Source organism: Delphinus delphis, chromosome 2 (assembly GCF_949987515.2).
Source record: "Delphinus delphis chromosome 2, mDelDel1.2, whole genome shotgun sequence".
Classification (NCBI taxonomy): domain Eukaryota; kingdom Metazoa; phylum Chordata; class Mammalia; order Artiodactyla; family Delphinidae; genus Delphinus; species Delphinus delphis.
The window spans coordinates 85,606,739-85,619,292 of NC_082684.1; the positions used below are offsets into that span (position 1 = coordinate 85,606,739).

The 12,554-nt window shown below is 47.9% G+C and overlaps 1 protein-coding gene across 2 annotated transcripts in view; it reads left to right on the plus strand.

Moving 5' to 3' along the window:
- Positions 1-12,554, plus strand: part of MAPKBP1 (mitogen-activated protein kinase binding protein 1) — a 51,899-nt gene that overhangs the window by 21,880 nt on the left and 17,465 nt on the right. For both annotated transcript variants that reach the window (XM_060005053.1, XM_060005054.1), the window contains one exon: positions 2,255-2,346. In XM_060005053.1, the coding sequence (XP_059861036.1) occupies positions 2,255-2,346 (92 nt within the window). The remainder of the gene's footprint in view (positions 1-2,254; positions 2,347-12,554) is intronic.

Here is a 12,554-nt window from a genome sequence, read left to right on the forward strand (position 1 = left end):
TCTGTGAAACTTTTATTTCAGTTTTATGAGCATGTATGTTTATACTGGATCAAGATATAAAATGTGTCTCCTACGATGGGTCGTGGTCAAAAACGTTTGATAAACACTGGTCTTTCGGGTCTGAGTAACTCACATCTCCTTCCTGCTTTAGATTGCTGTTGAAAACTCCAAGCTAGTTCCAGAATTAATTCTCTGTGGAACTGAATCATCTACCCACAAAACACCTACCCAAATTCCTGTCAGAGAGAGAAGGCAAGCTGAGAACCCACAGACTGGTCTGATTCTTTGGGACCAAAGCTGAAGCATAAGGGAGGGATTGATGAAAATATGAATCCAAAGGATTTGCCTGAAATCAGATTAGCTTGAAGAGAATAGGAGTTGAGTTGGCCTTTTAGCTCAGTGCTTGCTTTGGTGACCTTTCTCATCTATGTGGGTAATGCTGGCCTCAGGCTCCTCTTTCTCTCTTCTCTGCAGTAGGCAGTTGGTGCAGCAGGAATGTTCCTGAGTACCCCTCCCTCGGGGATAGCCAGAGGCACTGTGCCAGGATAGGGTGTGGTGCCCTGAACTGAGTATCTCCCGGACTTCCCCAGGGTTATTTTGTGCTCTCCAGTTAGTGTGCAGTGCTCAGCCCTTTCAGAAAGGTGAGTGGGTGCCGGAGAAGGGGGAGGGGGTCATTAAGCTGAGAAAAAGTATGGAAAGAGGCATAAGTTAGGGCAGAATATCAAGAATGTATAGAGTAGGCTAAAGTTAGTTTATCCCCCACTAGGTTTAGTGCCTCAGAAAGGCCCAAGGGTAGCTGGCAAGTTTGGTGCTTGCCAGGTGGTTGTGGGTAGGTGTGGTGCCCTGGAACTAAACTGCCTCTGTCAGTGAGTAGACACATGTTGGAATTCCTGGTCCACATCCCCAAGAAGCACAGAAGACTCTTGGGGACCTTCCAGGGTAATAGCTTTAACTACAACATCCCAGGGGACTTACTTTGGTCTCTGGCCACCTCAGGGCATTTCTTTCCAACCTAATTCAAACTAAAATGGTCCTTGGAGATTGGAATTTAAACAGGCCCTCTAGAAGCACTTGGAATTCTCCAGTTGGGAGAGTAAGAGAGAAGGAGAGATCCTAAAACTACTGTAATTGACTATGGGCTTCCCCTCTCTAGATACCGGCCTGGACTGGGAGCAGACCACAGTGCCACTGATACAAACACCCCTGAAGTGTTTCTGGTTCACATCGCCCTCGTAAGGCCCCGAAGACTCTCTTAGCAGAGTACACCCCAGCCTGTTTACATGGCCATCCTGCATTCAGAAGCCCCTCTGTCTTAGCCAACGAAGACCAAGGACATCCCTGAGGAGGGCCAGTGCAGGGAGTCCAGACAGTGCTAGAGGAGACTGGACCAGGAGTGACATGCAAGACATTTTATGGCAGTGGGTGAGGGAGTGACGAGGTTACAGGGCAGTCTGAATCTGACATGGGATCATCTAGCAGAAAGATCAGGGAACTAATTTGAGGTTAGTCCAGTATGTCCCAGGGCCTGCAGACAGTGTGGGGTAACAACAGTGATGAAGAGAGTGATGGTGAATGTCTCCCATGGCCATGTCCTCTCAGAATCTCTGAGCACTTTACGTATGTTTCCCTTTCATCTCTGTGGGAGTTGTGGCTTAATAATAATAATTAGAGTACTCTGAGCGTCTGTGCTTTGCAAAACACAGCATTAAGCCATGTCTCTGCCTCCTAGGCTTCGAGTCTGTTTGAACTGGCAGACATCTGATGGAGGGGAAGAGTGTGATGGAATGCATAGATCAGGGATATTATGAGTCACCTAATTGTTACCTAACATTCTTCTGGCTCTTGGAGATCAGAGTGGCCTTTGTTTCATGCCTGCCAAGGTACGAAGATCAGTGACCTCTCCTGAGTCTCATAGACCCAAGAGGCCAGTCTGGGGACTCAAGACTTTATCTTGTAAATGAAGCCTTCCTGGATTGGGAGAGTTCTTGTCCCTCTGTGGCCATGAGCTGAGTTTTAACCACTTCATTTTCTTTTCCATGGGCCTAGCAGTTTGATCACTGTTAAAAGCTGGCGATGTGTACTGGCTTTTTCCCATGTGATCAGGGGGCCTATGGCCAGATCAGGACCTGGATAAGTCAGAAGACAGGGCCATCAGGAAACAGTCAGCGTGGAAGAAGGTCCCGGCTACCTTCAACTCCTCCTTCCCAGCCCCACTCCATCCATAACATAACACTTCTCTGTCTTGCTCCAACAGGTGACCTTGGAGAAGGTGCTTGGAATAACAGTGTCTGGAGGCAGAGGACTTGCCTGTGATCCCCGATCGGGTTTAGTTGCCTACCCAGCTGGGTAAGTGTCTTGGAAGTGGTCTTATTGCATGGAAGTTTATAGCTATGCTAAACCAGTTGGAGTGGGCAGGGGTTTTCTGGTATCTTCTGGGAGATACATCCAGGTTAATGTTTTGGTGCCATTTTTATAAATGACGTACGGGGCCACATAAAGGCCCTTTGTTGACTGTTGTCTGTGTTGCCATACCGTCCTGCTTTTTGACCACCCACACCCACCCACGCATATAGATTCACACTTTGTATTCACGCAGCTCCCAACACCATCTTCAATATCTTTAATATCTACCTTTTAGTCATTTTTATTTTTATTTTATTTTTTAAATTTAAAAAAATATTTTATACTGGAATATAGTCGATTTACAATGTTGTGTTAGTTTCAGGTGTATAGCAAAGTGGTTTAGTTATATATATATCTATTCTTTTTCAGTTTCTTTCCCCATATAAGTTATTACAGTGTATTGAGTAGAGTTCCCTGTGCTATACAGTAGGTCCTTGTTGATTATCTATTTTATATATAGTAGTGTGCGTATGTTAATCCCAACCTCCTAATCTATCCCTCCCCCACTTTTCCCCTTTGGTAACCGTAAATTGGTTTTCTAAGTCTGTGAGTCTGTTTCTGCTTTATAAACAAGTTCATTTGTATCGTTTTTTAGGTTCCATGTATAAGTCATGTCATATGATATTTGTCTTTCTCTGTCTGACTTACTTCACTTAGTATAATAATCTTTAGGTCCATCCATGTTGCTGCAAATGGCATTACTTCATTCTTTTTAATGGCTATGTAATATTCCATTGTGTAATATATGCACACAGCTCCCAACACCATCTTCAGTATCTTTAATATCTACCTTTTAGTTGTTTTTAAAAACAGCTTTATTGAGATGTAAGTCACATACCACGCAATTCACCCATTTACTATGTACAATTCAGGGACTTCCCTGGTGGTCCATTGGTTAAGACTTTGCCTACCAATGCAAGGGGTATGGGTTTGATCCCTGGTCGGGGAGCTAGGATCCCACGTGCCTCATGGCCCAAAATCCAAAACATAAAAAAAAAAAAGAAGCAATATTGTAATATGTGCAATTCAGTGGTTTTTAGTGTATCCACAGAGTTGTGCAGCCATCACTACAATCAATTTTAGAACATTTTCATCACCCCAAAAGGAAACCCCACACCCATTAACAGTCACTCTCTACTTCCCCCTAAGGCTCCCAGCTTTTAGGCAGCCACTAATCTATTTTCTGTCTCTATATATTTGCCTGTTCTGAACATTTTATATAAATGGAATCATATTTTTTGTGAGTGGCTTTTTTCACTTAGCATAGTGTTTTCAAGGTTCATACATGTCGTACTGGGTATCAGTACTTCATTCCTTTTTATGGCCGGGTAACATTCCATTGTATGGATATACCACATTTTCTCTGTTAATCAGTTGATGGGCATTCGGGTTGTTTCCACTTTTTGGCTGTTATGGATAATGCTTCTCAGAACATTTGACTACTCTTGTCACGTTGAGAGATGTCAGTGCCATGGAAGAGAGGAAGGGTTCCAGCGCTGGTGTTCTTCTTTCCCTTGCAGCCTTTTCACTCCTCTGCTCCTACTGATGAGAAACCCCCAACCATAGTTGCTTGAAGCTTCTGCAGAAGTGTTTCTTTTGGAGGCTTGGAGCTTTTCCTGCTTCTGGTTCTCTTTCTCTGTCTGTTCTCTCTGGTTCCCTGTTCCTTGCTGCTGGGCACAGGAAAGTGAAAATGGGAAGGCCACTGCTCTGCCTCTTTCCCCACCATCAACTTGGGAATGCCGAGTTCCCTAGTGTGATTTTCCACAGCAACTCCTGTAGTTTTTGTATCAGATATATGATTTTTTTTTTTAGTTTTATCATCCCTACCTTTATCAAGAACCTTTTCTGTGTCAGGCACTTTGTTAAGCACTTTACAGGAATTATTTTATTTAATACTCAGAGCAACCCTGTGAGGTTGGAACTGTTTTCATCCCATATTTTAGAGGAGGGAAACTAAGATTCAAAGAGGGTAAGCAGTTTGCTCTAGGTCACACAGCTAGCACGTGTCTGTATTGGGACTCCAACCCAAGAAGTCTGACTGCAGAGCTCTTACTCTGAAGTGGCACGAGGTGGAGGGAGACCAGTCTTGCTGCTTATTTTTAAAAGCTGCTTTTCCCCTAAGCTGTTCACCTGGTCTTCGAATGAGAAGAGCCAATTTACGGGCAGCTCAGTCTATGCCAGGGACCCTTCTGCCCCTAGGTTCTGGGGTCTGTCTCTTCTGAGTGACCCTTTGGCATTTGACATCTGTGGTAGGGGACTGTGGGAGCTGCACTGACTTTACCCTGAAGAGGCTGAGCTGGCCTCCTTCTCCCCCTCCAGAAGCAAGTTGATGAATGATCTCTGTTGCTGGATACCCTGTGCAGTCTGCCTCCGGGGAATTCCACTCATGTCTGCCTCGGCCCCGGGAAAGCCAGGTTCCTTCTTGTTGGAGGTGGGACTGGGGCTGAATGTGGGACGGGCTGGAAAGGCATGGGCTGCTGCTCTGTGCGTGCTGAGTCCTGTGTCCCTGCTCTGGGGAGTGTGGAGCCCTGGTCCCTCTCTTCCCCATCCGCCCCAGACCCCAGCCAGGCCTGGCGCCTTTAAGGGTGTGTGCTTCTGTTTATGGGCATGTCCCAGCCTGGCGTTTGTGCCTTGGGGGTCATTATCCTTCCAGGTGGTGTACGGAAGCTTCCCTGCTGTCACCTCTAGTAGGTTTCCTGAGTGTGTTTGGCTTGGGCCAGCCCTGGGCAGTGCCCTGATCTACTTCCTGACCTTTTGATTTCCTAGAACTTGGAGTTCTCTCTTTGCAAATGGCCCTTTTCTGGGTGTTTTAGTTTTGCTCTGTGCTAGAGCTCCCTGATGTGCTTCTGTGGTATCTGGGGGCCACCAAAGTCAGTGTGAGCAAAGCAGACTCTTTCCCTCCCCTCTGTCTCCCTTCTCTTCCTATCTGGTGATCCCAACCCCACCGCCCATCCCCCACTCTCTAGTTCCTACTTCGCTTGTTGCTCTAGGAGCAGTTCAGGTATCCTAGAAACAAGAAGAGAAACAAAGCTCAGAAAATTCTCCCAGAGGCCTAGAGGCAAATATCAAACCAAAACAAAGTTTTCTGAAAGGAAATGAAACAGCTCTGGGAGGGTGGGGTGGAGAAGGATGTGTGTCAGGCAGAGGTGGGTTGAAGTCTCTGGGTAGAGACCCCTCGGTTTTAGCACCTCCTGCATTTCTTCTCCAGAGCTCTCCCTTTGCTGTTGTTTTCCCACAGGAAGCCCACCCTCACCTGTCACATTTTAAGCCCCCTGCCCTAGGAGGCCAAGCTGGTCCCCAGATAGCTTTGAGGCACTCAGTTTAGTTGAACACCCATAATTGACTTGGGCCCCTTCCCTGGCTGGCTCGGTAGAGGGTTCGGGGCCTTTAGAGCCCAGCACAGCCCCTGTTGCCACTGTGGAGTCAGTGAGTTTGGAGAATGGGTTTCTCTTGACCCCTAATGCCAGGGTGCAGGGCCTGGCCTGAGTGCAGACCCCCTGTGCAGAGCAGCTACTGGCGTGAGAGGTGCCCTATGCAGCAGCCAAGAGGAGACCTCTTGGTGGTTTAAGCAGGGAGGAGGAGGGGAAACCCAGCTCTCCTGAGAAGGCCCTCCATTTACTCAGCGCATATTGGAATTTATGCTGAGATCCAGCTCCAAAGCTTTGGACTGCACGTGAAAGCACAGAGTCTCCTCCTGGACTGTGTTCTAGTGACATCTGAGCTGAAGGAGCATACAGCTCCCTTCTTCTTCTCTGTGGTAAACACTGTGTGGGGGGTTGCCAGGGAGTGTGTGGAGTGGTGGAGAGACCGGGTGGACCTAAGGGAAGAGGATGCTTGGACTTGGTGCCCTGATGGCTGTGAATCACATGCAAGGGTTACTCGGCACCAGTCCCCTCAGTGCCTTTTCTCCTGGTTTCCCTACAGAGCTCACACCTAAAACTGGGGCCCTGTAGTTCTTCCCCAAACAGCTTGTTCATCGATATAGTCATTCATTTGTTCGGCAGATACGTGTTGAAAATATACTTTGGACCAGGCACTGTTCCAGCCACAGAATATATATATACAGCAGTGACTAAGACAGTGTCATTGCCTCTGTGGGGTTTAAGGAGGGGCAGGCAGACAGTAAGCATGTGAACAAATAAATGAGCAAGGTAATATCAGAGAGTGATAAGTGTTCTGAAGAAATAAACCAGGGTGATGGAAAAGGAGAGTAAGTGAATACCTGGGAGTGGGGTGGGGTAGGGCTACTTGGAGACTGGCTGGTCAGGGCTCAGTGGGAGGTAGCATTTGAGCTGGTGTCTGAGTGACAGAGGAATCTATGTGTGAAGATCTGTACTTCCAGGTGGAGGAGACCTCAACTACAAAGGTCCCAAAGAAAGGAGGAATCAATTCACTTGTTTGAGTAGCTAAACAGCAGCCATGGTGGCTAGACCATAGTGAGTGAGAGGAAGGGGGCTCAGACACTGCTTTTGGACCTGGCTTGTGCGTCTTGCAGCTCACAGACATCCACCTGTTGTCCCAGAAGGGAATATGTTTAGAGTCCTCTGGACAGAGAGAGGTGTACTCGTAGCTCTACACCAGTGACCACATTATTCACTGGGTTATTACTGCCAAGTCTTTTCTCATGCCTTTGATGGGGGGGAGGGGTGTGTGTGTCTCATAGAGCATCCCAGAAACAGAGATGCCAGTGGGTCTCATGGGCTGGCCTAAGAGGGTTACTTATTTGGAAGGCATTGGGTTCCATGTGGGTCCTGAAGAGGACCACAACCAAGGATGCCCTAGGAAACGTCCTAGACTCATTATCTCTTAGGATAATTAAAGCTATAAGATTTCCCCTTTGGGAGTGAATCGGGAGGGACAGTTTGTAATTCCAACCTGGAGGAGGACCCTAATGAGTCACTAGTATCCTGCAAGTCCTATATGGATACCGTAGTTGGGGTTCCTGTTGCAACTGCTGAACCCCTGGTTAGCCCTTTCCTTGTTATTGGTGCCCCAGAGAACCCTTCAAGAAGATGGCTAGGAGCACCCTGCTGGTTACTTTGCATATTATTTTTTTCAGTTCTCACAACAATTCTGAGACTTAGATACTATTTATTATTCCTGCTTTATAGATGAGGAAACTGAGGTTCAGAGAAGTTAAGGAATATGCCCAAGATCACACAGTATGTTAGCAGACAGGTCTGCCTGACCCCAGTTTTCTTATTCTTTCTATCATCAGTGCCCTTGAGCATCAGTGAGTCCTAGAAGTCTAAGGTTGGACAGAACTGTGGACCTGCCCTGCCGTGGGGCCTGCTACTCAGGAGTTTCCTTGGGAGTTAGGGCTTTGAGATCTGGTAGCTAATGACTTAAAGATTTATTCACAAATATTTATTGAGTGCCAATTTTCTAGGCCTTTGGGATGTAACAGTAAACAAAATAAACAAACACTACTGTCACAGAGCTGGCAGTCTTAGTGATGAATATAGATCGTCTTCCCTCCCCAAAAGTAAATTATATGGAATATTATAAATTGATGTGTGCTTTGGAAAAAGTATAAGCAAGAAGCAGTGAAAGGGGATAGGGAATGTGGGGGTGTGGGGTTATAATGTTAAGTAGGGGTACAGGGTGATGTATGAGCAAGGCTTGAAGGACCTTTAGTGTGCCTCTGTGAGTCACCTTCTGACTTTTCTTGGTCTGAAAGAGGAAATTCTAAGGTGCAGGGTCCCTGCTCAGACCTTCTGTGTCCTGCTCCCTGTGTGTGTTTCTGCATTCTTTGCTCATCCAAGGGTTCATTTGTTTCTGCCTTCTGGAGGATGGAGAGTCATAGGAGGTGGATCCTGTGGGAATGCTGGGCTCTTGGTGATGGCAGCAGGCCTGGACCTGTCCAGGGACGGGGGCTATCGAGGGCTTGGCCTTTCCTGGTTCAGAGAAGTTCCTGGGCAGTGGGCCCAGCACCTGGTACGGTTGCTCCACCACATGACTCCCGGGCTGAGGCCCTGAGGGATTGAGGCCTCACTGCTTCCCTATGAGAGTGAGCAGACTCCCTGTGCCTGTACCCTGGGGTTCTGAATTATGGGACTCAGCCGGTTGGGCCAGCCCAGTCCTATCATATGGAGGATTGCAGCCAGTACTGCTGCAAGGGCACGTGCCAGTGACTGCCTGCTGTGCTGGCCAGGGTCAAGGGGTGTGGAGACCAAGGGCCAAAGATTGGTGCAAACTACACCCCACCCTTCCCTCCCTAGCAGACTGAGAAACTTGCTCAAAGGTTAGAGAAGACTGAGGAGGCTCCCACATCAGTGCTTTTTTTTTTTTTTTTTTGCGGTACGCGGGCCTCTCACTGTTGTGACCTCTCCCGTTGCGGAGCACAGGCTCCGGACGCACAGGCTCAGCGGCCATGGCTCACGGGCCCAGCTGCTCCGCGGCATGTGGGATCTTCCCAGACCGGGGCACGAATCCGTGTCCCCTGCATTGGCAGGCGGACTCTCAACCACTGCGCCACCAGGGAAGCCCCACATCAGTGTTTTTGAGGTCTCTTCTCTTGGGAGGACCTCAGCAAGCTGGGCACAGGGGGACCTTGGAGGTCTTTGCCAAGTTCTGCCTTCACCATCTGCGTTATTATCCTCACAAGTGGAGCTGTGACCGAGGGTTGGTCTCTTTTTTCCTCTTTCTCTGTGTTGGAAGGTTTCCAAATTTGAATAATTAGAAGTAAAAATTTCAGCTTGCCCTACCTGTGTGTGTTTCCCTCCTCTGCTTAACTCTCCCATGACACACATGAGAATTTCCAGGCTACACTGGGGGGTGGGGGTTGGGAGGTGTTAGAGAAGGGAGAGGTTGCCTCATAGCTAGTCATCCTCTGTCTGCATTGTCTTTTTACACACACGTGCTGCTCTCCCTCCTTCTTCCGCCATGGAGTCCAACCTAGGGGAGACAGGAAACAGAGGATGCTATGGCCCAGCAAGACACAGAATTTATGTGCGGTGACTTGGGGAGTGTTCTCAGCCGCCCTTGAAAGGCCACCATGCTGCTTCGGGTTTAAAGGAGCCCTCATCACCTACTTTTTCTGGATTTGGAATGTGGCTGTCGGCATCTGCATCAGTTCATTTCAAGTCAGATCAGCTCTGAGCTGAACCCCTCTGCTGTGGTTTATCTGGAGCTGATCCGAAAGCTAGGTAACCCAGCACCATTCAGACTGGAGGCCATCACCAGAGACGATGAGCCTGCAGAGGACCGCCTTAGCCGGGCGGCACAGATAGCAAGAAAACGTCAGCTCTCCCGAAAACCTGGTGGGCTTTGCGTGATGGTGGCAGGCCTGGGGGTTATCATTTTTCACACACTGAATAAAATATTAAAATCTAAATATCTAGATCTATGAACTTTGAACTATAACTGCTATAATTTTCATGTGCCCTGTTATGATTTCCAAAGATTCTGTAGCCAGAATCCTTTTTCCCTCCAAGCGCCCCAGTCTTCTCTGCCTCTTCTCAGAGGCTCCTGCCCTGGTGCTCTGTGTGTTAGGTCAGTGTGCTTTCTGTGTTTGTCTCTCCTTTTCAGCTTCAGTTTTCTCTCCTTTCTCCCACTCCCTCCACTCTGCTTTTCTGAGAGCACAGCTTCTGGAATCCTGACTCTCTTTTGCTTTAGCTGAGAGGCCTTGAATAAGACCTCTGAACTCATTTCTCCACATTGAAGTGGGGCTGATCGTACCAGCAGTCACAAGCTTGTGGTAAGGATTAGCTAAGACCAGACCTCTAAGGTGCTTAGCAGAGTGCCTGCTACACAGAAAGTGCTGGATAAATGGTAACTCTTATTATTGGGCCCACTGTGTGAAGAGCAGTAGACCGGTTATAAAAGGAAGTGAAGGCCTTCGTGCTTAGAGTTCGTTGAAACTCTCGCGTGGTGCTTTTTAACTTAGCCAGGAGGTGTCACTTCCATTCTCTTTCTGTGCTTCTGTGCTGCTCTCCTAGTCACTTGAGGTAGTTTCTCCCTCAGCATTTCCCCCATCCCTTCCTTGCTACCTTCCAAGCTTATCATCTCCTAAGTGGATGAAGACGTAGATATTTTCTTTCCCCAGGCTTAACCCAGCTCTCCTTCCTTGGCTGCCTTCCCGGAACTTTAAAGGAAGCCTCCTTTAGAGTTTTTACCATTACTCAGATCCTAACAGGACTCACCTCCGTTTTTCTGAAGGAAAATCCTGACACAGTCCCTGAGCACCTTGTTCCTCACTGCCAGGAGTCCCTTTTGGCTTCCTGTCCATGCTCCAGGGGGAGTAATACTAAGATTTGCCGTTTGTTTGGCTCCCACTCTGTGTCCAAAAAAAATTATTTGATCTTCACAGAAGTCCTGAGAGCTTGATCCTAGTGGCTCCTTTTTAACAGATAATGAAATAGGCTTGTGACTTACCCACGGTCACAAAGTTGTACGTGGCAGAACAAGGACTCAAACCCTGGTCTCTGACTCAAAAGCTCACAGTGTCCCCACTGTCCCACACTGCCTCTGAGGATTTGGAGATCCTCGGTGCCACCTTCCATAGAAGACAGGTGGGGCATGCAGTAGGGAGGAGAGCTGGGCCTACGGATACCCAAGTAGACCAAGCTAGTGGACCAAGGGAGGCATTCATCCATTCAATAAACGGTTCTTGAACAACTGTGATGGGCCAGACTCTGCTAGGCACAGGAGACAAAACAGTGAGCAAAACCAGGCACAGTTCCCACCCTCATGGAAGACGCAGTCTGGTGGAGGAGGCAATCAACAATAAATATCCTACTGTATAGCACAGGGAACTATATTCAACATCCTGTGATAAACCATAATGGAAAAGAATATGAAAGAGAATGTATATATATGCATAATGAGTCATTTTACTGTACAACAGAAATTAAACACAACACTGTAAATCAAGTACACTTCAATAAAATACATTTTAAAATTAAAAAATTGTAAAATTGCAGTTGTGGTAAATGTCACAAAAGATTGATACAACTGTGTTGTGAGAGCATATACTGAGGCCATCTGACCTGAGATCTGAAAGAGAACTATGTGTTAACTAGTTGCAAAAGGGAGAGAAGAATGCTCTAGACAAGGGAAGGTGCTCTAGCAAAGGCCTGGAGTCAGAGGAGCGTAGCAAGCTAAAGGGAATGAAAGGATGTGGTTGGAGCATGGTGCAGGGTGAGGCTGGAGGGTGGGCAGGGGCCACACCACCCAGGGCCTTCATGGTACTTAAGGGGTTGGGTCTTAGAAGCTCCCCAGGGATGTTCAGCAAGGGGTGACACAGATCAGAGTTGCGCGTGTTTGATGTAAAGAGGCCTGGACGCTGGAAGAGCTACGAGTCCTGGCTCTGCTCTTTATAGGAGCCTAGGTTTCCTCACCTCAAAATTTTGGAGGGTTGGACCAGGTGATCTTTAAAGTCACCTAGCATAGTGCATTTAGTTCCTTCCATCCTTCCTTCCGACTCTAAGGTTTTATGAATCTTACCTGTTTTGGAGGAAGTAGGCCCCCTGTATCCTGGACTGCCCCTCACAGAAGCTGGACAAGTGTGCTTGTGTGTGTGTGTTTTGGGATGGGGGAGGGAGAGTGATGGGGCACAGAGTTTCCAAAGCCATCTGATTTGGGTCATATTTTTAAAAACCCTCCTGGCGTGGCATTCTAGAAGGGAAGTGGGAGACTGGAAGTTGGTATAAAGAGAGAAGGAGAAAGGAAACAAAGATTAGGAGAAGGAGAGAGAAGAAGAAAGAAAACAGTGAGGAGGGATTTGGGGGAGGGGACTAGAGGAAAAGATGATGTGACTCAGGGATTCCAAGGCTGTCCATCAGCCTGGCAGTTCTGGGCAGAGCTGGTGTCCCTCCGAGATCCCAGTGTCCCCAGTGATTACCTGTGGCATTTGCATATGGAAGTGGTTTATTGAGCCTGAGATGCTGAGCCCTCATTAGCGGCTTGTACCTGCCTTCGTTTCAAGTTTCTGGCAAGCGGTGGGCTTCAGATGTGGGGTCTGCAGTGCCTTCCCACTAAACCAGGCTGAGTCTGGAGGACGTAGCCCTCTCATCCTTCTCTCCCCATCCCCTTACCTGGTGTAGCAGGCTCCACGTTTGCTCCTGTCAGCTAGTTACAGTTCTGATGAAGCGATGAGGCAGAAAGGCTGTGGGCCCCTGGGCATGCTGATAGCCAGGGAGCCTGAGGGA